Genomic DNA, 27,084 nt, shown 5'->3' on the forward strand with positions numbered 1-27,084 from the left:
TTAGTGGCTCATGAGACGTGTTGTCATTCCACAGAGGCAGTGACCTCCTTGGCTACTTGCATGGGAGCTTGTCTCTGCATGCTCCACAGCAGACTCACACACTGGTCAACTCTCACACTCCATGCAAAAAACAACACACCAGGGACGCCCCCCCTACATCCTGTCTTTGAGGCCTCCTTTGAACTAGATGACATGTCTCTTCTCCCTCTGCAGAGTCAATATTTATAGCAGAAAACATATTTTCCTTCCTTATTTTCCTTCCTTCATTTGTTGATAACAGTAGCATTTTCCTGTAAGTCACTAGCTTGACGTTTTGACACAAACATTTGGTCAGTTTTGTTTAGGTGTGTATTTTATTGAGTGGCCTCAAAAAAATTCAGTGGAAGTGTGACGCGGCAATTTATGGTAACAACTCAAGCAGGTTTTACACCATTAAAGCCTTAATCCCAACTGCCCTTATGGGTGGATACGGGCTGGATCACATGTACACCGTGTGCATGCAGCATTTGTGGATGGTTAGTAAGGGGCCAGTACCTGCACCTTCCTAAAGACTAGAGTCTGGCGTACGACAGCATCCTCTGTAAGGCATAAGTGCATAAAACTTACATTACGAATGCTTTACAATACACTTACACCATACACAACAATGCTACTTTCCACTTTTTTAACGACATTCCTTGAGTTGGCCATATGAGCCTTAAGGGAACTGCAGGATACACCTGAGCTCCTCTTTAGATGCAGCTAAATCTCTTCTATGACCCTCTACACAGCCGAAGAACCCCTTAAATGGATGCGTCTGAAAGGGTCAACCCTTTTACAGGTGGATGTGACCATTGCTACATCACCCCGCCGCCGGCTCCACATGTCCAAGCAACCACATTCAATGACAGGTCTATGTAAACGCACAAAAATGTGTGTTTCTGGCATCCGCATATACATGTCACTACGCAAGTTTCTACTACTGCTTTCAGGCTCTATGCACAAAACACACTGCTATCAAACGTGCGTTGAAAGTTAAACCAGGTCGAACTCTGACCGGTCAGGGACTTGGTATTTCTGTATGGATGGCATCCCTTTTAATTCATGTACGTGTCAACCATATAAAAATTGATCGTGGAGGAGAAATTAGAAAGTTTGTGCCTGGATGAAACTATACGACACTAATTCAGTCATGCATCGGAACAGAGCCGCTCTTCCAACTGTAAGGGCGGGCATCCGCTGATATTGAGTAGCAACAGACCAGTGTGAACACCACTTATGTTCATTCTTGAATGCACCTAACATGTTTCTGAAGGCTTAAATTAGTCGGTCACATTTCTGATGACTGCACTTGATTTGTTGGTGTAGAGCTTTAACACTTGTTTTCATTTTAGTTACAATTTTTTGTTTTTATTTATTTATTATTAATATTATTTTTAAATTTACGGGAGCCGGTTTGGCTCGTGCTGGTTTGCGGCGCCTTCCGTCCGTGAAACCAGGGTTCGACTCCGGGCTGCTCCCTGTTCCCTTCTCTACCTCTGTGCTGGTCCCAAGCCCGGTTTGAGAAGGTTGCCTCAGGAAGGGCGTCCGGCGTAAAACATTGCCAAGTTTACCATGCGACTTGTTCGCTGTGGCGACCCCTGATGGGAGAAGCCGAAAGAGGAAGAAGTTAAATTGACATTTTTTATTTATTAAATCTGCCCTCTGTCCTTATTTCAGTTTATGTCCTTTTTTCTCTTTCAGCGCCATTGCTACTTATGACCGGAAGGGCACGGGACACGCCTTTGACCCATCTGCCTTCCTCCACTCTGTTGGCAGCTTTCTTGGAATTCTCATAGGTTCTTTCTGCATGGGATTCATTTTCACAATAATAACTGCCCTCATATCCTTTCACCCCCTCCTCCCTCCCATCATTTCACCCCAGGCTCAATTATAACCCCAGCATCCGCCGCAATAAATTCTCTCGCTCAACGTGGTAATTGCTTCTCTGACAAGCCTTTACTGTACCACTTTTATCAACAAAAGCAACAGTCGAAGCATTAACGGTTGTAGAAATGTCTTCAATCACGTCAATAGCTAATGATAAAATTTTCGACCGCTGTCGTCGTGCTGCATTTCTCTCTGATCTTCAAGTAATTAGACTTTGGTATGAAAAATGAGGATGTGCCACATGGTGTTTGAGGCTGTGACTAATCTCTGGGTGCAACTAAGGAACAAAACCGGCATTTGTAATTTGCAGATTTACTTTTGTTCTACCTAAAAATACCAACGTGCTAAGAAAATCACATTCTTTATGTGCCCATATGTTGTTTTTTATGTGATGAGTGAAATGAACCCTTAAACATGGTATTTGATTCAAACAGGTTTCAAATAGGACTTTAATTGCTGAATTCTTTTTCAGAAACAGCCTTTTAAAGCCTCGAAGACTCAGCTTCTAGGGAATCCTGTACATTACTGCAGAAAGATCATGTTTTGCAATACATACAAAATTTATGGCTTGTAACATTGCATGTGATGCCTTGAAACACTGGGTTAAAACAAGCATATGGTCTGCAGAAAGCTTTTGCTAGAGGGAGTGTGAAAGTGTGATGCAAAAAAAAAGAACTCATTAAGACAAAGTGGTTCCTCTACACCTCAAATCCCCAGGCTTATTGAGCCCACTGCATGATAGCAGTACTGCAGTATGTCTCTAGCTTGCTGCACTATAATGTCCATGTAGAGATTTGTCTTGCAGATGCAGTCTATGAAGTTATAAAGGCTGCATGATTGTTTCCTCGTTCTGATTCTGATTCATCTTTAACCCTCCTTCCACCTCACCAAATTCACTCGCCTGCGGGAGAGTCCTCTGCTGGAGACGTCGGTCGTCTTGCTGCTGTCCTGGAGCAGCTTCCTCTCAGCTGAAGCCAGCGGACTCTCAGGTGAACAAGAAGTGACTTATGTAATTTGTGTGTTTCTTGCAAAACCGCAGATGGCTAGAGGGGGTCAGACTGAATACAGATCCTGTTGAGTAAAATGCTGCCCTTTTACCCTCAAGCATCACTTTCTCACCTGTTACACACTGACTTGCGTAGCGCCCCCTGAATATCACCGACACAAGCAGCAGTTTGGCTTTCAAGGCTTTCTCCTGCTTTAAGGTTTCTAAAGATCATTACTTGGAAATGATTTGAAGTTCTAGCATGACTGTCTTCACATTTAACTGATCTAAAACTTGCTGGACATAAATCCCCCCCCCCCCCCCCCCTACACACACGTACACACACAACATTTCTTTTAGTATACCTAGACAAGGCAAGTTTATTTGTAGATCACAATTTGAACACAAAGTAATTCAAAGTGCTTCACAAAACAGTCAAATACATTAAAATCACAATACATAACAGTGCAAAAATTAAGAACATTAATAACCATTGTAAAATTTGCTTTAAAGAGGAAGAAAAGAGAAAAGAAAATGAAAAGAGGTGTCAATAAAGACCCTTTAGTTACCTAAAAAAGTCCCGACCATGTCTTTTTGACACACTCAGGTTTTAAGGCCGATCCAGCCCATAGTTCTGGTTTTTCCTTCTCCTACTTTAGCTGTTGCTCTAAAATTTACAATTTTCTTACATAAACTGCTCACAAAAAAACACAAAGTGCTCTCAACCATGACACTTCCACCGCAGTTTTAAGGCTAATTACAGTATAGTTAAACCAACAGTTTTACACACCTCTGCTAGTGTTAGCTTAGTGCTCTGTCTTTAACAAAAACATTTACTTCATAACTGATTTCTTGTAAATGGTTTTATCTCACAATAACATTAATTGTGTTTAAACTCACTGCTCTCTTTGAAAGTCTACATTTTATTTTACAGTAGTTTGTTGGACAGCATTTCCCCACAAAATATATGTTAGAGATTTTCCAAATATTGCAACAAATCTTCAAGGTGCAATTGCAGTTATAGCGTGATTGTTGAAGTTGATTTTAGTAGAGGTGTTCATGTTCTACATGAACAAGAATCAAACTTGTTTTTTGTGGGTTTCTGTTTTTTTTTTAACTGCTGGTTTTGGTTCAACAGCTAAACCACGATCGATCCTGCCAGAACTGAATGTTTATCGCTTCTTCAGCTTTGGAGCACTTCCTGTCAGTAAAGTGTTCCCTTTGGTCTGCAGAGAAGCAGAAGATGGTCTTAATGAAATAGTTTGACCTTTTGTACATTAGACCCAGACTGTTTATGATGTACACTTCTCTGAATGCTGGCCAGTAATGAAGGCAAACCCCAACAAATCCTCAAGCAGGGCGATATCTGTGCTTTGAGTCAGACATTTAGGGTTATTTTTTCAGTTTTTTACTTAAATTCAACATGTCAGCTCATTTCTGTGGGATCAAATCCATCATCTCCTGAAAAACAGGATAAATTGTGAAGCAGCAACTCATGCTAAGAAACCCAGAGAGAGCTGGAGGTCCTCCAAGATTTCATTTCGTAATTGAAACCCTCCCTGTCTCCATTAATTGCTTGACTTTAGTGAGGGTGTGCTTAATGACCCCCAACTCGAAAGGAGCTCCGCTATGATTAATCTTGTGCCCCTCACAAGTCCCCATGATGGGATGAATCTAATCTGTTGCCAAGCTGCCTGTGCCAAAGAGACTGTGCGTGGAGATAGGATTAGGAGTTACCTAAACTGTTATGTAAACCAAGAAGTGTATTAAACCAAGATAGGATCCGTTGGGCTTTCATTAAATAATAAAACGGAGAACAGCTTCAGGTCATCATTAGCACGTTAAAGCACGCGGTGAAGATGGAGAAATTGGATGGGTGGGTAGGAGCCGAGGATCTCTCTCCTTTAATGCTGTACTTGATGACCCACTCCAAAAAAAAATCATGTTTTTAAAATGTTCTTGTGGAATTTTTCGAATGATGGGGGAAAGACTGTATTTATCTGAGTATTTCTTTATTCCAATCGTGGAGAATATGATGAAAGACTTCACTTTTAAAAAGCTTTTAGGCGTGACTTTGGTGCATCCACTTGTAGACAAATAGATCCATCTCTGTTTTTTCTCGTCTGAGCTGGCATCCGGCTCAAAACTGTATGGCTGGGTGGCCACGATATTGATCGCCGTTTTTGCTGCACCAGTAATGTTAGGTTGGGGTTGTGAGGGGCTAGCGAAAGAGAGTGTAAACATAATGATGATTGGTAATAGGGTTGGGCTTACTCTATACCAACAGTCCCACCCACAACTCAGAGGTGAATCTCTGAGGAACTACTACCGCTCTACAGAAACTGTCCTAAAAACCTGAAAATGTCCTAGAAAACGAAACAGGTTTTTTTTTGCTAAACATGGCATAATTATAATAAAAGACCACTTGGAATGGTTTTAAATTAGATCAAAAGATGATTGGAGTGGGACTTTAAAAAGCATAAAGTTGCTTCATCAATCCTTGCCATTCTAATGTGTCTGTACCCATTTATTTGAGTGTTACGATAGAAAAAGCAGGAATGTGAAATTGAGTCTGTCCAAAAAAAAAGAATGTCCTTGGGGACAGCCTCCCAAATTTATATTAAAAGCTCCAGTCTGTATCTTCTATAGCTGAAATTTCTTCTTTTTTTTCTTCTTTGTCCTATGTCATGTTTTTCTCTCTTTTGATGATCTCTGGTGCTCCGAACCATCCAGAGATCCAGTTCTTAGCTTTATAGTGGAGCGGCCAAATGTTTGAATAGTTGAATTGGGTTGGACTACATATTTTTGTATACACTGTTTATTCAGCTGGAGCTATTGGGGACTGTGGGTGGATACATGCTATTAGGTTGGTCTGGTTTGTTTTAAGGGGCTGAGAACAGCAAGGTTTCCTTAGTATTGTAGAATACTGAATTTAATACATTTTTTAAGATGGTGCTTGATGTCATTGTTTCTTCTGGGTTTACAGCTGTAAAAGCTTAACAGAGACTTATTCTATTCTCTTTTTCTTTCTTTCACACCGTTTTGCTCTTAAATGAAGCTACTTACTCCCACTGAACACGGTTGTTGTTCAGCTGGATACATTTTTTTAGTCAAATGTTTAAATGACTTGTCTTTAATTTTTCCTTCAGGTATTGTGGCAGTTCTGTTTTGTGGACTGAGCCAGGCAAGGTACACCATTCTCAATCTATCTGCTGAAGGCAGGTCAAGAACAAAGCAGGTGAGAACACTGTTTTTTGTGCTTTCACTTCGACTAAGAGTGTTTGAATGTTAGTTTAAACAAGCACTAATGGTGGTGAAGCACAATCTCTGTGGTTGCCCCTTCACCACATATGGACTTTAAGAGATTACTGTGCTGAAAAACTTTACTTAAGCTCAAATAAACACACAAATAACTCATGTATTCATTTATTATTCATTATCATTTACACAGAGCAGCATTCCTTTAATAGAAGTGTACAATTGAAGCCATTGTCTGAAGTGGATTATCAATAAATGGATGTACAGCAGAGAAGATTAAAATTTGGCAGATTGACTTCAGCAGTAGATTTATGTTTTCTCCATACAGATCTAATTAAGAGGTTACTAAGTGTCCAACTGCTATGATCATTTAAATACAAACAATGTATTTAAATGATGTGATCAGTTTAAGGCTTAAAAAGAGAATTCCATACAAATAAACCTAGAGCAGAAAATTGTTTCTATTTCAACACCACTTCAAAAACCATCACAAACAACATTTTTATCGTCCTCACTTCTAACCATAGCCACGTCCCAGATGACCTTCTTTCTTATGATACTCTAAATCGCTTTTATAATTTACAGCTCTTTGAAGTCTTCAGCTTCCTGGGGGAGATTTTCATCTACAGCTACATGGGATATATATTGTTGACATTTCCTCCTCATGTCTTCAAAGCTCTTTTCATTTCCGGGGCAATTGTATCCTTTTTTTTTCTACATAATGAGGCATCCTCAGTGTCTTCAATTAAAACTTTGTGCCAATTGGTTTATTTCTGTATGCTGTGTAACAATCCTCATCGCTGCACGTGCTGCTTTCCTCCTGTTGTCTTTTCTTTTTTTCCATTTCCACTTAAACCTAATAGGTGTGAGTTTGCAAAGAGCTTTCAGCTGGCATCAGATTCTCTCTGCGGATCCACATCCTGCTGCAACGTCTTACAAAGCCATCGCCATGAAAACAAATGAAAATGTTGCTGTTCATTTGCTGCGACTTGTTTGAACAGCTCTGTGGTGTTATGAAACATTTCATGTTTGAATGAGCAGAGTATTTTGTTTTGTAGTAAGGACTGAATCAAATGTAAAGATCATTCCTTGTTAGTTCCAGAGGCCACCGCAAAACAGGATTCCTATTTATGAAAAGATCACCTTAAGAAGAAACTTCTTTTTCAGTTACCTTTTTTGTAGAATTTAAAATGTTAAATTTCCAATACAAAAGAGTAATGCTGGATTCACATCGCCTTCAAGAACCTGCATTCAAGGGACCACTTTCCATCAGACGTCTATGGAAACACACATAAAAGTGCGTTTCTGGCTTTCACATTAAAAGCCCTCTCTACGCAAGATTTTACAACAGTTTTCAGGCTCAACATACAAAAGGCGTCCATTAAACATGCGTTGAAAGTTAAACCAGGCTGAACTTTGATCAATCAGGGACTCAGCTTTGGTAGTGACAGATGGATGGCGTCCCTTTCAATACACGGAAGTGCCAATCGTTAGAAAATTGATCTTGGAGAAAAATTGTTTGTTTCCAGCCCGAATTTTATGACACCAAGTCAGTGTTCAAGACTGCGCGTCGCATGCCCAGTGTGAACTTATTATCATTATGGATCGTAATTCTTTTGCAAAACAGTGGTAATCGTTGAGTCAGCAATAGGTGTTATGTAAAGCATAATGGCCGAAGAAGTGCCCATTATCAGAAATTAACGGACACAGAAGCCTTTGCGTCAGACAGTTGCTTTCACAAAGTCAATTAATGTCAAATCAAATCAGATTTATGTGTAGCCAAATGTTTAACAACTAAAATGGGGGGAAAAAAGAATAATTCTGAAGTGAAATCATTTATAACAGTGTCAGTTCAGTTTTAAACTGATAGTAAAATAGTCCCTGCTTTAGAATCAACTGTTCAAATCCTGGATTTAAAGGTAGCTGCAATCCTGTGGTTTGACCTTGATTTAATAGATCTCCGGGATTTTTCTATAAGCCACTGAAGTTCTAATGGGCTGAAAAATTCAAAAGTTAATGGTTTTATAGCGTTTCTTGTTAAAGTAAAATTACAGATGGCTCATTTCAGGAGCTGCTTTGGTAGCTGCCAGTTTTTCTTAGTGTTGGGAACAAATGGGTGGTAAAAGACTGCTGGCTATTCTTTGTACAATCGTCCTTTCCTGAGAGCTGGCATGACCACAGAGCGTGCCAGAAAGACGACTCCACTGGCTGTACTTCTAGGAGCTGCTCTTTCACAGTCTACTGACCAGATGGCCAGCAATTATTATTACAATCCGTCTTGCTGCATTGGGTCAAAGAGGCCAGCGAAAGCATCAACCAAGCAGTTTTTTTTCTCCTTTGCTCCTGTGAGTGGCCTCCAGTGGGGAAAAAAGTCTGACTTGAGCCCATTTGTCCTCAGTTGTGCTTGTTGTGCTTCTGTAACAAAAAGCAAAAGTCCATAAAAATCTGGCAACCTACATTCACAGGACAATAACCGAGATGCACAAGCAGAGGGAAATGGAGGTCACCATCATATTGTAGAGCTATAAAAATATTTTAAAAGTAAATAACTTACAGTTATTTGGTAGATTTTAATGGGTATAGTCCACAAGGACAAAAAGATTTGGATTTATCAGAGGAAAGCTTGATATTATTTTGATTTGACTCAAGTGTAGGGGCTTAATAAAGAGAAATAACTCTTTTAGTAGGCAGAAATTGCTTTTAAAAAGCCACGGTGAGCTGGATCCAATATTGATAGATGTAAATAACCTTCATTACTCTGTCAGACTAAGATATTGATGCTTAGGTCATTATTTTCGACATAATTCTAATTTAAATGAGAATTGCACACATTTTCTCTTAGGTGCGGATGCAAATGTCCTGTTCTACGCAGATGACTCAGTTATGGAATGGCCCCGAATTTACAGAAAGTGTCATTAAAACGAGTTTCTAAATGATCTCAAGCTGCATTCAGGTTCAAAAGAGCATAGAAGGTCATCTTACCAAAAGTGTGACAAATTATGCTAATTGTATCCAGGATGGCAGGGATGTCCCGGATAATTACCAAAATGTCATTTGGTTTCCTTCTGCCCAAAGTTTCCCAAAATTTGGCAAAGCAGAGATAGCTGGTAGTGCGTGACTGACTTCACACCTTGGTATAACACCTCACAGCTGTGCCTCCATCATAAACGCACAGTGAGATTTTGTATGTTGATATTTTGGCAACCCTAAGGTAAAAAGGATCACTTGACAAAACAACAATAAACCGATTTGTCATAGAACACAACAGGATATAAATACAGCAGCAAGAACCTGAAACCACATTGACTTTTCAGAGGCAACCTGTGCAGTGTGACTCATCTTCAGCCTTATGCCTGCAGGGAGGAGAAGATTATTGACAAAACACACATTTCATGAACGATTGCAAATTTAGAGATCATTAGTAGTCCTGCTGTTTGATGTAAGAATGTGTCACTTTTGTTACCTTTAACACTTATTTTCTTGGAATGCTTCTAATTGCTTGAAAAGTTTTAATAAATGTGGAGCTAATCTGAATTGTATGCAGTCTGTGCTGCATATTAAAACTGCTTTTTTATGTTTTACAAGCTTGTTTTGGGTGTGTCAGTATGTCTAAAATCAATTGTTATTTCTGCTTTTCTGATATTCATTTTAATATTTTTTGTTATGCACTCTATGATTATTGTTTTATTTTAATACTTAGAAGCTTATGTTTTAAACTACCACTTTGAAAATATGTCAGCTTCAATGTTTTCCTTAATCAGCTCCTAATTTTTCAACAGTTAACTGTTTTTATTTCAAGAGCGTGCAATATCTACCCTTTATCTTTCTTGCTGAACCTTGGCCGGACAAACAAGATAACTTGCTCTTTTCAACACTTCATGGTTTTTGCAGGTACCACTTTCTTTATCTTCTATATGTAAAAATTACCTTTAAGAAATGTATGTGAATTAATTACAGAATAATATAATTTTAGGTTTAAAGGCTAAGATCAGGGTTTGGGGATGGGGCTTTTGGATGTCCTAGATTCCTGCTTTTACTGTGTTAAATGCTTTTGCATAACTACAATGGAAGTTTACTCAATAGATCTATGAATTAATTTATAAGCGTCTTTCCCTGCACCTTTTCTGGTTTTAAATTTAACTAATTTGTTTAACTGTTTATGTAATTTTTGTATGTCTGCAAAAATGAATAAATGATGGTTGGGCAAAAGAAGAACTAGGTTTATAAAATAAATATATATTTAATAAATATATATTATATTGTTTATCTACAGCCTGTAGTTGGTTTTATTTGAAAGGGTTATTAGAAAATGAAAATCAGTGCTTTCTTGACCTGTTCTCACAATAATCTTTTTTTTTTAATGTTTTTTTGCGCTTTCAATTCTCAGGCCCTCTTATTTTGAAAGGAAAGAGCATAGAACATTATCTCACTGTAGTATCTAAGCTTAATTTAGACTCCCTGACCAGTTTTGATGAATCAGGAAAAGGGAAACGTTTGATGTGAAGTAGTACTCCCACTGCAGCGTGTTTCTCTGCTTTCTTGGCCCACTTTACTTCTTACATAAGAAGATTTGTTTTTAAAAGCCCAAGTGTCAGTATTTTGCTCAAATTTCCTCCAAAACCACCCTCGCAACCAACGCCTCCCCATTTCCCATTCCATGGTGATTAAAAAATATGTGTAGAAAATGTTTTTTAGTTTCACGTCCTTATATTTATGTCTGTTAGCATTCTACAGCTGCTTGCTTTGAGGCCGTTTGCTACAAATAATAATAGAATGGTTTTCTGGGGGGTTTCTTCTGAAATGTTTGGTCTCTAGAAGGTTGTCTGTTGGCTTCATTGGTGGCAAAATGAAGAGATTTTCTCATAAAGGTGCTTTCGCTGTCAGGTTTGAGGGGAGCTGTTGCCTTCAGCCTGGCTGTGAGGGACACTGAAACAGAAGCAAAGCAAACCATCCTCACAACCACTTTACTCCTTGCTGGCTTCACCATCTGGCTTCTGGGAGCAGCTGCTGATCCCCTGCTGCACGCTCTGGATATCAGGTTAGTGCTGCCTGTGTGAGGCTGTTAAAACCAAACCTCATCTTGATGTTTTTTGTTTTTTTTTTCTCTTGTGTGCTGGACAGGCAGCAACAGCTAAACAGATACCTCACACATAGACCGCCTGCTCTGAATACAATGTTGTGGCATGCCTGAGTTCAGCCTCTTCATTCACTCAGCCCTGAAGGCTCTTTGTGTGTCAGCTCTGGCCTCCATTAGCTCAGCTGGAGCTCAAGGCAAAGCAGGCCTCTGAGAGAATATTACATGGAAGATAATATTTAGGTGCAGAGTATACACAGTAATGTATTCATGACAGTAAAATAAAATAAAAAAAATCTTGACGTTAAATGAGAGTAGCTCATTCAAAGCCCCTCATTTTCTCTTTTAAGTCTGGGCTCAGTCAAGGCCAGTGGGTGATAATTATTCAGGAGGGTAGAGGAGGCGGGAAGAAAGCAAGGCAGTAATTAGTAACTTGTATTATTGAAGTGCAATCAGTGGCCCATATCACAGTTGCATAATTGACTCCTACATTCTTTCGAAGCAGCATGGAAAATGTTTGTCTGTTAAGTCAGATGTGACAAATAGAAATGGAAATAATCTTCCACACTGTATTTTTGTACTTATTTGCATTTCAATTAGATTCAAATTTGGCAGTTTTATGAATGACAATTTTGAAAAGAACTGGAAAAACTAACAATTCATAATTATGAAGTTATTTAGTAGTTTGAACAAATAACTTGTTAATGACCTCATTGGAATGAATGTGATGTAAGCAAAGTTCTTTTTATAAAATAGCAGAAAATTGGCAAAACAAAAACAGATAAGAGAGACAGCCCCTATAAAGATCACTAAAACCATTTTCTATATGGTGAAAAGTGGTACATTTGGTCTGGGATGAAGGTATTTTAAAAAGAGATTCATGAAGGTAAAGAGAGAGCTGTGAAGCAACTTATTTCAAAACAACTTATTTCAGAAAAGGTTTTTGACAACAGGCTGTACATTAGTCTATTTTTTAAGTCAGACTGCTTAAAACTCACTCCAATGAAAATTATGTTATTTGGTGTTTTTAAGATGTTTCTGTGGCGTTTTTCTCAGGATGGAGGACATAAATGAGAAAATCAAGCTTAATATTGCATGTCTGAGTATTTCTTTATTCAAATTGTTGTAAATTAGGAGCCATGTATATCCATGTATGTCTTTCGTCTGAGCTGGCATCTGAAATTGTAACGCTGGGTAGCTCCAATATTATTTGTTATTTTTGTTAAAGTAATGTTAGCTTGGGCTTGTGAAGGGCTGTAAGATAGTGGGAGACAGTTTAAACAGATAGGTGACGGGAAGTGTGGGCGGGCTTGCTTTGTGACAAAAGCATTACCCACAGCTCGGAGGTGAATTTCAAATGAACTATTGCCGCTCTGCAGGAAATGTTGGCTAAAAACTGCATCATCATGGTTAAAAGATCACTGAAAACACCTATAACATAGACCAAAAGATGATTGGAATGGGTCCATTAGTTAACAGTAAATTGCTCTCTTTTTGCAAAAGAGGTTGTCTTTGGAGTAGCTTTAACATTTGTTTCTTCCTGGTTTGGCAACAGTAGGGCTTGGTTATAATCTGCAGTGTTTGTTTTTCAGTTAGTTTTTTTTAGCTTGCATGCTATCTGACCACTTTGAAAGAAAACATGTACAGCACAGACCAAAAGTTTGGACACATCTTCCCATTCATTTGAATGGGAGGGTGTTAACTTTTCAGGGTGTCTAGAACAAACAAGCCATCAAATCCAGTCAGCAAAGACAGCAATAGAAGATTTGCATGTAGTTTTTCTTAGGTTGAGCAAATGTGTTGAGCACCACTTAGTTTAAAGCTCTGGAAAAGTTTATGGAGTAAAGCTGAATATTCCTATTTTACGACAATCGTGGGAAGTCGGGATCTTTGCAGGGTACACATTTTCTCCTCTGGTTTTTACAATGGTGATTGAAACTTATTGTTAGAGCATTAAAGTGGGTTGTTGGAGGACAGAGGCTTCAGTCTGGGGAGCAGCTCCTTTTAGGGCATAAATGGCAACGTGACAATTACCACCACAGCACCATGTAGCTGAAGGCTACAGAAGAAGTTCAATTCCAATTTAAAGTGGGCCAGGGTGAAGGTTAAACCACAAAAATCTTAAAGTTTTTGAATAGATTTTTTTTGGTCAGATCTGAAGTTTTGCTGAAATTAGTCATTTAAAAATTGTGCAAAATAGACATTAACGACCCACTCCAATGAAAATAGTGTTTTGGGTGTTTTTAACATGTTCTTCTAGCATGTTTATGATGGAGGACATATAGAAAGAAAACTAAAATGAAAATTGCATTTCTAAGTAGTAATTGGTTAAAATCGTAGTGAATCAGGAGCAAATAAAAAATTGCAGTTTGAAATTCAATCGGAATGCCACAATCATACGGAAAAGACCCCTGGGAACGCTTTTGCAATAGATCAAAATATGATCGGAGTGGGATTTTAACGATAACAGATGAGTTAGTTTGCATTGGAAAGCAGGTTCCAAATAACACAACATGGATGCAACTAGTCATTCACGCAATTTGAAATACGGTGCCTTCAGTTTGCTCTTCCACCATGCCTTTTTGACCCTGAACAGTCAATACAATTCTAATTAAGAAATGAAGTTGCAGAAAACAATTAGTGTTTTCTTTGGAAGATGGCCATGATGTTCTTTGGTCTTATAAACAGTACAGACCAAAAGTTTGGACACACCTTCCCATTCATTTGAATGAAAGGGTGTGTCCAAACCTTCGGTCTGTACTCTATATGGAGGATGTTGACTAAATATAAAACTGCTCAGCTTCTAATTTTCCATGCAGGAAGGGAAAGTCAAAGGAGACAGAGATCAGAGATGGAGACGTTGTTGGACAGGTGCAGCACAGACGCAGCGGGTTTGGTTTAAACCCGTTTTAGCAGTTGTGGTGCAGCTGATAAGATAAGGCTGGTTTTAGATTAAATTAAAAAACAAGAGGAGACTGTAAAATACAGTTTCTCAGATAACACAAGATCAGTGGATGAAATGAGAAGGCATAGAGAGGAAGAGGATGTCCTTAAAAAATATAGTTATTCGAGGCCAGCAGAATTAAATATTTGCAACGTGTGATGTTCCTCCATCGAATGTTTTCAGCGTCACTTTAGCACATTCTGTCATGATGTAAATGGAGCTCGTCACAGGGGAGATTTGCTGTACATGGGGGCATAATTATGTGCTGAATTGCATAGCAGCAGCAAAGGAACAAAGGAATAGTGTTTGTGTAGAGCAGCAGTGCAGCGAACACATGCAGTTTGCAGGAGAACTGCTGGTCTGTTGGATGAAGCAAGAAACTGGCAACAGAGGGTGGGCTTGGAGCGCCAGCTCATAATTTGATACTACCTGCAAAAATTTAAGGTCATACATGTTGTGGTCTGAGTCAGACCATAAAGAAGAACTATGTAAAAAAATCAACTATTAAAGATAAAAACTTACCTTCAGTTGAAGCAGAGGAACTCGGGTTTAGAACCAAGGACTGCACAATAGAGGCAGGTACTATGGGAGGAGCCTAAAGCAGGTAATTAACAGCATGACTGTATTTGGAACAGGCTGTAGTGAATTTGGGTCTTCAACCTTGAATGCTAAAAAAGCCATTTGGTCCGGTTTCTCTCTGACCAAAACACCAGATAACCAAAATACACTTTATTTCTCTTTTTGTGTCCATTAATCCATTTGTTTATAAAATGTGCATTTGAAATATTTACAGTAATTAAATCAACCTTTCACCTTTAACTTTTAACAACACCTTTAACAACTTTATACCAAACCTTTCAAAATAAATAAAACCCTTTGTCAAATAAGATCCAAAATGCAAGAAACCCAAGTCAAAAATGGCCTTTTCTATCATTATGACTTTGGTGTGCCGATATCCTTTGTCTCCTTTTACTATCCAATGTAAACATAACATTTTGGAAAAGAAATCTATAGATGTAAATGCAATTAAATACTTGATGAACTCCTCAACGTTGTGAAAAGATAAGAACAATAGCATTACGATTATTTTAACAATAAACCACTCTGACAGTAGATTTGGAGTATAATTTTTATACTGTTGCATAGGGCTGCACGATATGAGGAAAACTCGCGATATGCGATATTGGTGATTAATATTGCGATAACGATATAATTTGCGGTATATAAACAAATAGCAAAACAAGGAGCTGGTTTGCGGCGCCTTCCGTCCGTAAAACCAGGGTTCGAATCCGGGCTGCTCCCTGTTTCCTTCTCTACTTCTGTGCCGGTCCCAAGCCTGGTTGCTTTGAGAAGGTTGCGTCAGGAAGGGCATCTGGCGTAAAACATTGCCAAGTTTACCATGCGACTTGTTCGCTGTGGCTACCCCTGATGGGAAAAGCTGAAAGAGAAAGAAGAAACAAATAGCAAAACAACCAAAAACATCATTTCCATTTACTGCAACAGTTTAAAAGTTATTATCTAAACGATCCTCATCTACATAGGAGGCAAACATCAAACATAAAAGGGCTCATCTGACTGATCAACAAAGTAAACGGGTCCTTTCGATTGGTTAAATGCATAAAGGGATTAATTTCATTTGTTCAATATTTCAAGCTGCCATGAGTTTGTTTCAGCACATTTAAGGTAACCATTTATTGCGATTTTCGCCGTCTTTTGCGGTATGCATATTGCACAGCTTGATGTCGCGATAACGATACATTTGCGGTATATTGTGCAGGCCTACTGTTGCATTGAAATGGAAATGATGTTTTTGGTTGGTTTGATATTTGTTTATATACCGCAAATTATATCGTTATCGCAATATTAATCACCAATATCGCATATCGCGAGTTTTCCTCATATCGTGCAGCCCTAATTTTTGTACTTTTTATTGTTTTTTCTAGAGGTTTTTTTTAAGACATTTTTTATTTCTTTCGTTGATTGTGGATTTTTTGCTGGTCATCACATTTGCGGTGGACAGTCATGGCAATTAGGGGAATTTTGCCCGTCCCTCTATCCAGCCTTGCATTGAAGTGAGTACAAGTGCAAAGATGTCGAAAACCATCGTCTTCGACAACTAAAAGAGTTAACAGAAGAGTTTTGCACACTGATCATAAAAGACATGACAGATGTGTCATTTTATGAACGATTCTGGTCATTGTTCAAATTCCTTTAGGAAGGGCATCGGATTAAAAAAAAACTCAAATCCGTGCAAAATACTGAAATTAAAATAGAAAAAATGTATAGATATTTTATATAGCTTTCAAGTTATTAGTGTCAAAATCAACATAAATCCTTGGAATAAACCATTTTAGACACAAAAAAATAAAAAATAAACTATGTATAGAGACACAAAAGGAACAATAACCTTTTGTTGTAGAAAATGGTCAACTCAGTTAAAATGATGCAAGTAAATGTTTGTTTGAAACTCAATCCTTAGAAAAAAGACATAAAACATAAAGGATTACCTAAAAAAATCATGCAAAAATAGTGGTCATGGATATTTTTACGCTTGAGTATGAAAAGCATTTTAAAAATACTAGTTATATTAGGTCTGGTGTGGGGTCTGAGGTGGATGACATACAGCTGCTTCAGGGATGAGCCAGAGGAGTCTATCCTAATTATTGCTGGTTTCACTCTGCCTTTTAGCAATTTAGATATTCTCACTACAGTACCCAGAAGTACTCATATTATTAAACGAAGGCACCTTTCTTGAAAAAAGAACAATCAGAGACAACACATTAATTTGTGAAGTCAGGCAAAACCTGGAGCATCTTTGTTTTTAATGAACTGTAGATTAGATTGGGTTATTCAATCAAGTTGTTTGTGTTTTCCAGTCTAACAAGTTTCTTTTTATTGTCGTGAAGCAGACACAAAGCTCGTGTCTGTGTGAAATCCATCTGGGCGCAGAGTCTCTGTCCTCAAACGGCGCTTTTGTCTGGTTTGCGGTTTTCTTTGTTGCCTTTGTTGTCTCTCGATGTGGTGTTATCCCAATCTCACACCTCTCTACTTTTGTCTGAGATAACATGCTGAAGCTTTCAAGCATAAAATATCTTGTTTAGGAATAAATCTTCCAGATTAATTCACTCATGTTGTTTCCAGTTTTCTTGAATGCAATCTATACATATATGTGAATCATTTTAATTTGAAGAGCAATGAAGTCCATGACTATATAGATATAATTTGTATTATCCGCACAGAAACACAATAATGAATTTTAAATTCTTTGGAGGTGTATTGGATTTCCTGGGCACATGCAGCTCATTAGTCCCCATTACTCCTCCAGGGTCAACTCCTGTACTTTGCATTCAGATTTCAGGGCTTTCAAGTTTTAATGTCCACCTTTCTTTTGAAAATTCCTACTTCAACTTGTATTTTTCATCTCCCTTTCTTTTATTCATCTTCAAGAGATACATTTTTTTAATTAAAAAGTTGTAATTATTTCTCAATAGATTTGTAGTGGCTTATTGATCTGTTTTAAATTAATTTAATCAAAGAATTTTTGAATTACAACATTGTTTTCATGAATTAAACTTTATAATCAAAAATTGATCAGATATTAAAGTCACTGAAAATTTAGAAAAGTTTTTATTTGATTCTAAATGAATGGAAGCCCTCTGGTTATTGAACCCAAATGAGATTTAGTTTTAGCATGAGAGAGAATGTCTTATTCAACTTTTTGGAAAGGTATACTAGAAAATCCACATCTTTGCAGAAAAATGCCTTATTGGAACCATGTGAAATTAACAATATAGGATATTTGAGAGAGAAACTAGGAATTGGGTGGTTTTCACAACTCACATTAAAGGGAGGGAAATTATCTGTCAACTTCCTCAGCATTCAAATCTATCTATTGTTGCTTTCCAGATCAAACAATCATCTTTCTTAGAATTCTACTTTCTAGGAATAGAAGTGGAGGTGGAGTTTCCAGTTATCATCCTTACCCATGAAGTTTACTTTTGTTTTAGGTGTAAATCTGCATTAATGTTTTCAAAAGAAGGTGATCATGTTACCATGCAAACCTGATGCACTGTATTCAATAAATATGTTGAGTTGCGAACACGGATGAGTCAACAAATAGTAGGAAGCAAATTTAAGCAAACAATGACTGAAATGTTTGAGCTGCTCTAAGATGATCTGAGATGACACAGCTGAGCTGCCAGACGGAAAATTCAAATCATGAGCTGCAAACCTCAAACTTTCAGAAGCTGCTTTTGTTAGGAGTTTGACTTCTCACCCCCTTTTGGTCCTCCTGGCTTCCCATCCCGTTCATCTACATCCTACTTTATACATTGCTTTGTTTCAGTCTATGAAATTACCAGTTGGTAGTAGGTGTTCTGCACAGCAGCCTTTGTGTTTAGCTTGCAGACTGCCTAAGTGTGTAAACAAATAGTTCAGTTATGAGTGACAGAAAGAGGTTGTGCCCAAAACTCAGAGGTAAATTTCTAATGAACTATTTCCACTCTGTAAAAACTATGTCCTAGAAAACGACACATTTTTAAATTTTTTGGTTAAAAATGACATAATCCTAATCAATAAACTGCTAGGAACGCTTTTAAAATAGATCATAAAAGATGATTGGAGTGAGGCTTTAAGGTTATTATATGTCATATCTCCATGCCAGTATTGATTTTTAAATTAATTTCTGAAGTTCATATTTAATGTAAATACAAAACATATGTTCTTTTCACTTTCACAGTATTTATGAGTCAACACATACTTCCAACTGATTGACTAAGGCAATGACTGCCACAATCTCCATGAAAAAGAGCATTGACTTTCACACGTGAAGTGGATTTCATAAATGAAGGAAGTTTTTCATTCCTAAGAACTTATCTGCAGTTTCAGGTTAACAAGTCCCTCAAACAAATCCTTCACGCCTCCTCCTGTGCTTCTGCGAAAAATAACTTCTGAGTATGAGAACTTAGGTGTCCTTACAAGTTGTGTAACTTGTTTAGAACAAAACATCAAACAGTTTAAGAATGTAACACTTCCAGATGAATGCTGGGACAGGCCTTTTCCAGCCACGCAACCTCATATTTCTATGCTTGTGTGACCTGTTACAGCAAAAATACCTGCGGCGTGGTGATGGTCCTGCTGGTGTCTACATGACAAAACGAGTGCGAGTTTTAGTGGAGAGATGCAAAGTCATAGTGCATTTAAAATGAAACTTATTGTGAAATATTTTACATTCACAGTTGTAGAAAAACTCAAAGCCCAGTTTATTATGTGTTCTGGTGTGTGTGTGTCCAAGTGAGCAGTCATCAAAACTGGAACAGCTGGAGCCCAGCTAATGACTGGCCAGCTTGTTTTGAGTGGACAGATGGAGGGATGGAAAAGCTCGTCTGATGTCACTTACTCTTCTTCATGCCCCACTGACCTCTTGTCACTCTCACTGGCTGCCTTTGTCTCCCATCTGTCTTTAATGTTTGAGAGAAAAACCAGTTTTACAAGGACACAGCAGTTTGTTCTTGAATTTCTGATGAACATGTTGTTTATGTAATATTGTAAATTTGGTTTTTGTCTGTTAAATGCAGCTTTCTTTCTTCTTTGAAGTCCGAAGCTCTTCTTCTGTTTCCTCACTGCAAACAGAAACATTCCAAATATGTTTGTTTTTTGTTAATTTTGCTAGCTTAGGTGATTCAAGCGCAGCCGCTTTAAAAAAGTAGCTGATGTATTTTTGTTATATGACCGAGCAACATGACATGCGTCAAGAATGAGTCTGATATGGTGGAGAAAATCTAGTAGTTTTACAAAATAAAACTTTCTCCAGAATCTGATTGTAAATAAAATGGAAAAGAAGATAAGTCGTGGTTTTTTTTTCTCCGTTTCACGGCCCGAGTGTTGGAGACCACTGTTCTGTATGAAAAGCTCTGAAGGTGAAGGTAAGGATATGTCAATTACACATGATCTGGTATTTGGTAAGAGGTTGATGACTATAAAGGTCTATCCTATTGCACTGCCAATATTTAAAGTTCCTGTGGAATCGTCTTTTGATCTTTTATAAAAGTGTTCCCAGTTGTTTTGTAATTATGATTATGCTATTCTTAGCTAAAATATAAAAAACGATCAATTTCTAGGACATGGTTTCTGCAGAGAGGAAGAAGTTTATTAGAAATTTGGTTCTAATGTTGTTGGTGGAGCTGTTGTAGCAAGCTTTCCCCAATTTCCCATCATCCATCTGTTTACATGCTCTCTCGCTGGCTTACAGTCCCTCACAACCCCAACATAACACTACCGATGTCCCAAAGATGGGGAGCAATATTGGAGCTATCCAGTCATACACTTTTAAAGCCAGATACCAGCTCAGACGAGGAAATCAAAGATGCAAATGGATCTAATCAAATTTTGAACTTAAGTTTCTCTATCCATCATCAGAAAAATACCACAAGGACATGTTACAAACACCAAAAAACACAATTTTGATTGGAGTGGGTCTTTAAAAAGTTTTAATTCTTCCTTGCAGACTGCTCTTTAAGAAGATGAAGGGGGCAAAGACAAACTGGAAGAGGCTTAAATATATAGAATAACATGGGGAGTTCTGGCTGCCGCAGCTGCTGCAGTGGGGGTCTTGGTGTGGGGGTGGCTGGGCACTCTCCCTCCTTCTTTTCACATTCCACCATCCATTTTAGAAGAACAAAAACAATCACTTGAGCACAGGTGTTAGCTCACCTTTGCACTAATATTTTGTGTGATTTAATGAAATATTTCACACTAGTATAAGTATGAAACAGTGTAAGTGTGTGAACACTATCTGTATGGTCTACAAGTTGACACGTGGACATTTTTGCAGCCAACAGGTATGTTTGTAACATTTGAGTGTGTGTGTGGACAGGCCCCGCCCCTTCCAGATTTGTATTACATCTGAACCTCACCGTAATGATAAACATCAAGAAACTTTTCAAATATGATTATAATGAATAAAGTTTGGCCTCGATTACAAAAGGGGTTTATTCAGAGATACCTCTGGTTTGTCAGAGGATTCATAACCCCTGTTGTTAAAGTAAAATATGTCCAACACAAGAGGCCTTCAGCTCTCATCTGATTGCCCAGCTGTTGGACAGGACAAGTAAAAAAAAAAAAAAAAAAAGTGGAAGAGGCTTAAATATAGAATAATATATAGTCTTAAAAATGAGCAAAGCTCAGGCTTACTTTGGAAACATGGTTGCCATGATTATAATCCATAAACATTCCTTCCATTCCTCTTTTCTTGTTCAGGGCGATAAGTCATATTTTTATCTCAAAACTTCTGGCCTCGGTTGCTAATAGGGTTTAGATGTGCAGCATGGCTCGAGCTCTGCAAACCCAGTTTTTACACCAACCCCTGATGATGTCTCCTGAGGATCCAAGAACTGAGCTGGGGCTTTACATTTCAGAAGCATCTTTTCTCAGTCAGGAAAAAGCAGCTTGTGAGTGTGACTCAGCTGTGACTCCACACCTTCCTGATTAGTTGTCACTGAGTTGTCACCTCTTGTGTTGAGCACCCTAAGGTTGACACCCATTCAAGATTCATAAAGGGAAACCGAGCCAAGGTGGTGAAGTGATGCTTCGGGATCAGACAAAAGGCTCAGTTCATGGTATAATTGGAAAAGTGATCCAAGATGTTGCTGCAGGGATCAGAGGGGAAGACGTGGAAGCTGGAAGAGGCCAGTGAGTTATGGGGCTGATGCTCATCAGACGTGAAGGGTTATCTCTTCACATTAGCTTGCTAGAGTTATAGGCCAACTATGAGCGCACACAGGAGTCGTGGCAGCTGAGCTGTGTGTCTGTATATACAGTAAAAAGGTGAAAGCTTAAAAAAGGCCTGGTTGTGTGTTTTTGTGTCCCCCATCGACTTTCACGACAGATTGATAGTTGTGACAGAGTCTGGAGACGCTGCACAGGTTGTCTGTCAGATGAAAGACTCATACGTGGGAGTCCTTCGCTCCCGCCTGCACTAAAAAGGCCCAGAGGCATGCCCTAATGGATATGACGTCAATGTGAAGAGGGGGGAGGAGGGCCATTAAAAACAGCATCAAAGCAATAAAAGCAGCCACTTGTGTCAATATTGGTGCTTTTATTTGCTCACGGCAAGTGGATAGATGTTTGAAATGCACAACCCAGCTATGAATACCCAATGTAAGCAGATGCAAAGCTGAAGAAGCTCTTTTGTTCATTGGTTAAAAAAAAAATTCAGCTGAGTAGCAGAGCACTGGAGGAGCAAATTTAGCCCTGAACATCATCTGTATGTGTCTCTGGCCGCTGTCTGTGGGCTGAAAGAGGATCCACACTCTAGTATGAATAATAAAACAGACATGGAGTGCCTCTCCCTTGCACATGCAAGAGCAAATGAAAACCCACTAGCATGCATATTATCTTCACTCTGCTGTTGGATGAACAATGCTTTAAAAATGTGGTTGTAATGAGGGTGGATGCGTGGTACTGATGGGGCCCAGATTTGCTGCAGAAACAGAGCTGCAGAAGGGGGGACACAAATAAAGTTAGGATGGCTATGTTTTCTCTCTGTGTGTTTGTAAGGATCTGTTTATCAGAGACAGCATAAAGGAGTTCAGCTTAGCCAGTGTCCCCAGCCGCCAAGCGACCTGTCACTCTCAATGAGTACTTCTTATTTATAGAGCTATTCTTTTTAGTCTTTTATAGTTTCAGCCCTCTACCTTTTAAAGTAATAAGTATTTATGGAGGGACAAGAAAGGGATGAAAAACCCAAAAGATCGTAGAGCAAAAGTTAACATTTGATGCTGAGTATTACTATTATCATGAAATGGCTATAAATCCTTGATCTTCATAGTCATGGCTTAAAAAGTTCCATTTAAGTCTGTTTATTTTACAACTATTGTGTCAAAAGTTAAGTAAACAACTGAGATGTCATCATTGCAAATTAAAGTCCCTCTCCGATCATATTTTTTTAGCTTAAATTAAAAAAAACTTGTGTTGTTTTCTAGGACATAGTTCCTGCAGAGCGGCAGTAGCTCATTAGAGTTGTGGGTGGAACATTTAGCGTGGAGCAACCCCACCCCCTGTTCCCCTCCCCTGTTGCAGAGTGGTGTGGAGCGGAGCAGGAAACTTGTGGCCCACCCAGCGTATTTTCTACATCACAAATGCACTCTATTTCATCAGTATTTTTTTTCGTCTGCTCCTAAATCACAATGATTTGAATAAAGAAATATTCAAGAAATGCAATTTTAAGATTTTTTTCTGTCCTCCATCATCAGAAAAGGGCAAAAACACCCAAAACATGATTTTCATTGAAGTGGGTCTTTTAGATGGCAAATCATTTTTGATTAGTGTTTTTCCTTAAAAATACTGCAATTCATCGCAATATAGTTTTACCAGACCTTCAAAATAAAAGAGTCAATTAGGTTTCATGAAATGAAGTAAACATTAACAATAAACATTACAAAATGGAAATGCTGATAGAAAATAAGCTGATTTGTGGTTCTGAATCAATCCAAATTACAGAATTAGGGACAGACTTTGCTTTACAAGCTTATCGATCTTTGTCAGTCTTGTGAATCTTATGTTAGCTTTCATAGAGAACATAAACTGTCTGTGTTTTCTTTGATTAGCGCATATCCATTAGCTGTAGTGTTTCCACTTGCTTGTTCTCATTGGAATCATTGGAAAGAGAGTAATCAACAGAGCTGGCCAAATACAGAGAAAACCAGCAGGCTGGAAGCTTTTTTTAGGATGTGCCAACATGTGGATAGAGAGGAGCTGTATGGAATGAGGAAGTTTTAAGAGACACTGGAGAAGAAAACGTGATCACTGACTGATGACTGAGCTTGCAAAACTGGTAAAAGGCCAAGACTGACACTAGGCCTGCACAATAAATCACAAATTTATCAAACTGTGCAATACGCATATCGCAAAAGACTGCGAAAACTGCAATAAATGGTAACCTTAAATGTGCTAAAACAATCTTATGGCAGCTTGAAGTATCTAACAAATCAAATAAATCCCTTTAATGCATTTGACCAATCGGATGGACCCCTTTAATGTTAGATCCTCACCTCCTATATAGACAAGGGTCATTTGGAGTGTAATTTAGTTATGTTGACTCTTTTTTTTTAATTGAACCATTACAGTGAAATGGAAATGATGCATTTAGTCGGTTTGTTATTTGTTCATGTATAGCAAGTTATATCTCTTCATCGCAATATTGATCACTATTGTCGCATATTGTGGGTTTTCATCAGCCCTAGCTAACACTTAAACCCATAGAAATGCAGGTTTGTTTGAATTTTCTACATTTTAGTCCAGAGTCTTTTATTTTTTTCCAACCCCTCTCACTGCGTTGGATGTGGATGTGTTGGATGTTGTTCCCCAGGCAGAACCAGAGGAGCAAAAATACATTTGGCCAGGCTTCTGTTGGCCATCTGCTCCAGTAGATGTGGGGACTCTGAACGGGACATTTCTGCATGTGTCACCCACACCGACCCTCACAGATAAACAATCCCACCATCTTTCTGTTGGCTGTTGTACTGTGTTTCATCACCCCTCCAGCATCTGTTTGTCCAGCCTGCCGTGTCCCCGCGGCCATGTGTCTGGCTTTCAGAGCAAAGGGTCTGCGGTCTCAAGGAGGAGGGTGGAAGGTGGTAGTGCTGGAGATTTGGGCATCTGGGAAGTTTTATTGATTCAAACCCAGCAGCTCTGTGCCAAGAAACTGCTTTCATAATCCCCCCCCCCCACACCCTCTTAAATTATTCAACACTTGCCCTCAAAATTTCATCAGCACCTACATATAGAGAACAATCTCCCCCGCAGCAACATCGAGTGGAAAATGTGTGCTGGGGAAACGGAGGGAATGGTGCAGCAGCAGAAGAGCGAGCAGGTGGTAGAAAATAGGTGGTTGATAATATCTGTGTTTGAAAACGAAATCAGCTATCAGAGGCCACTTTGCAGCTGCAACCGGGCGTCTGTGCACATCCAGACATGACAGCACACCAGCTCAGACGCTTGGACTGTTAAATAGGGTTCTGTCACTTCTGCTTTATTTTCATGACTAACAGGCCGGTTGCAAACTCCTTTTTATCATCTCTTCAAAAGTCTGTTTAGTCAATCATTGATTTGCCAGCCCAGGCTTTATATCAGCTTTATTCCTAAATCAATGTAAACACAATTTCTGTGGACATCTTTAAAGCAGGAGGGAACAACAGAATAACACTTCGGTAACACAAACACACACACACATACACACCGTGGATGCTGTCACTTGAGTTGTTTTTTTTCACAGTGACATGGCAACCCCGAAGGTGCAAAACACAAGTTAGGATTTCTGGAAATGCAAATATGATGCAAAGATGACAACCTGCCTAATTAGTGTGAAAATATGATTTGGCTCAGAAAAATATTTTTAAACATAACCATAATAACATGAAACCTGAAATATTAAACATGGCAACAAGTAATATAGAAAATATAGTTATCTTTTGTCTTACAACATATCTAGTATTTATCGTTAAGAACTATTAAAGATGTATCAAAAGTACCTGAAGTCAAAATCAAGCAAAAAAATAATAATATTAATACAAAAAGTATTTCTCCTGTTATTTGCTTATTTGTTTTATTCCAGTTCTTACTGAGCTTAGTTGCTGTCTGTGGCTTTATGTTTTGTGCAAGTTTTGAGAGGTATTGATTTTCTAATGTTTTTCCTGCCAGACAGCAAATAACATCCTCTTTCTCTGTCCAACTATTTATCGTAGGTGACGTAAACGTATAAATGATGACACGTTTGTACTTCAGCAGCAATTCATTAGACATACAATTTCTCTCCTATAAGAGCAGGGACATTTGCCAGCAGCCATTCTGAGGGTTAACATTGCATCTTTTAGATGAGTTTTTTTTTGTAAGATTGGATCTAGAAGCCACAAAAAATGTGGATATTTTTGCACAAATGCATTCATAATATCAGTTTAAAGATGTGATGAGTAGCTGTTATACCCAGGTTCAAAATGCAATGTTATTTTTTCATTCTTCTGCAGCTCACTTCTTATCAGAAGAGGAACTGGTAAATCTCTGGACATCTGTTGAGTGGGTGGTTGTTCATTAGTGTCCAATACGGTACAAAATATAAGAAATGGTTGCAATAGAACTAATGAGCCACACATAATTACAAATGCTACGCATAGCTTGCTAATGACTCTAACTTTAGCAGATCCAACTTGAAATAACATGTTTCTGTAGTGTTGTGTACATTAACCCCTCTGCCTTGCCAAATTCACTTTCACTACAACTTGTGTAGAAATAAAGGTTCCTAGAGAGGTAGATGTTCATTGGGAGGTTTTTAAGATGGACACAAATGCAGCTGTTAGATTTAATCCTGAAATTTTTCTATCCTCATTTTCTCACCAACCTTGTTTTGTGTCTTTGTCTTAACACAGAGCCACCTCAGCAACATTTATAAGACCAAAACTGCCATATTGAATGTAAACCAATGTCTTCTTGTTTTAATCGTGTCTGTTTCAAGTTGTTTTCTGGTGACACCTCCGACCCCATTGACTAAAGGTCTGTTGCAACTTCTCAAGAGCCTGCATACTGTCGGTCTTTAATTTGCCTGTTTTTTATTAACTCAGCAGAACATTAGCATTGTGAAAAAAAAAACATAAAGCTGTTGACCATGAGGCTGTTTTTTCAATAATTGGGAACCATATGATAATCATATCCCAACTGCAGCATGCACCTACTTTGAGGTTTCTGTGTTTATTGATAATTAACCGTTCTTTGATTTTTCATAATATTTCTTTGTGAAAATGATGAAGAAATGCAATAAACTGTGGCTCGTGCTACATATTAATCTGAAGTTATATGTTTGTTTTCAGTCTTAAGTTCTGAAGAACAACATTTAGATGAAACACACTTATTTCTTTACAATCACAG

At 38.3% G+C, this 27,084-nt stretch overlaps 1 protein-coding gene across 1 annotated transcript in view; it reads left to right on the forward strand.

Moving 5' to 3' along the window:
* LOC101157820 (sodium/hydrogen exchanger 9) overlaps positions 1-27,084 on the forward strand; it is a 64,134-nt gene that overhangs the window by 19,419 nt on the left and 17,631 nt on the right. Inside the window, exons 7-12 of the mRNA XM_023950088.1 lie at positions 1,723-1,861; positions 2,792-2,897; positions 6,043-6,131; positions 6,737-6,850; positions 9,931-10,042; positions 11,036-11,189. Coding sequence (XP_023805856.1) covers positions 1,723-1,861; positions 2,792-2,897; positions 6,043-6,131; positions 6,737-6,850; positions 9,931-10,042; positions 11,036-11,189 — 714 coding nt within the window. The remainder of the gene's footprint in view (positions 1-1,722; positions 1,862-2,791; positions 2,898-6,042; positions 6,132-6,736; positions 6,851-9,930; positions 10,043-11,035; positions 11,190-27,084) is intronic.

This window comes from Oryzias latipes, chromosome 20, assembly GCF_002234675.1.
Source record: "Oryzias latipes chromosome 20, ASM223467v1".
Classification (NCBI taxonomy): domain Eukaryota; kingdom Metazoa; phylum Chordata; class Actinopteri; order Beloniformes; family Adrianichthyidae; genus Oryzias; species Oryzias latipes.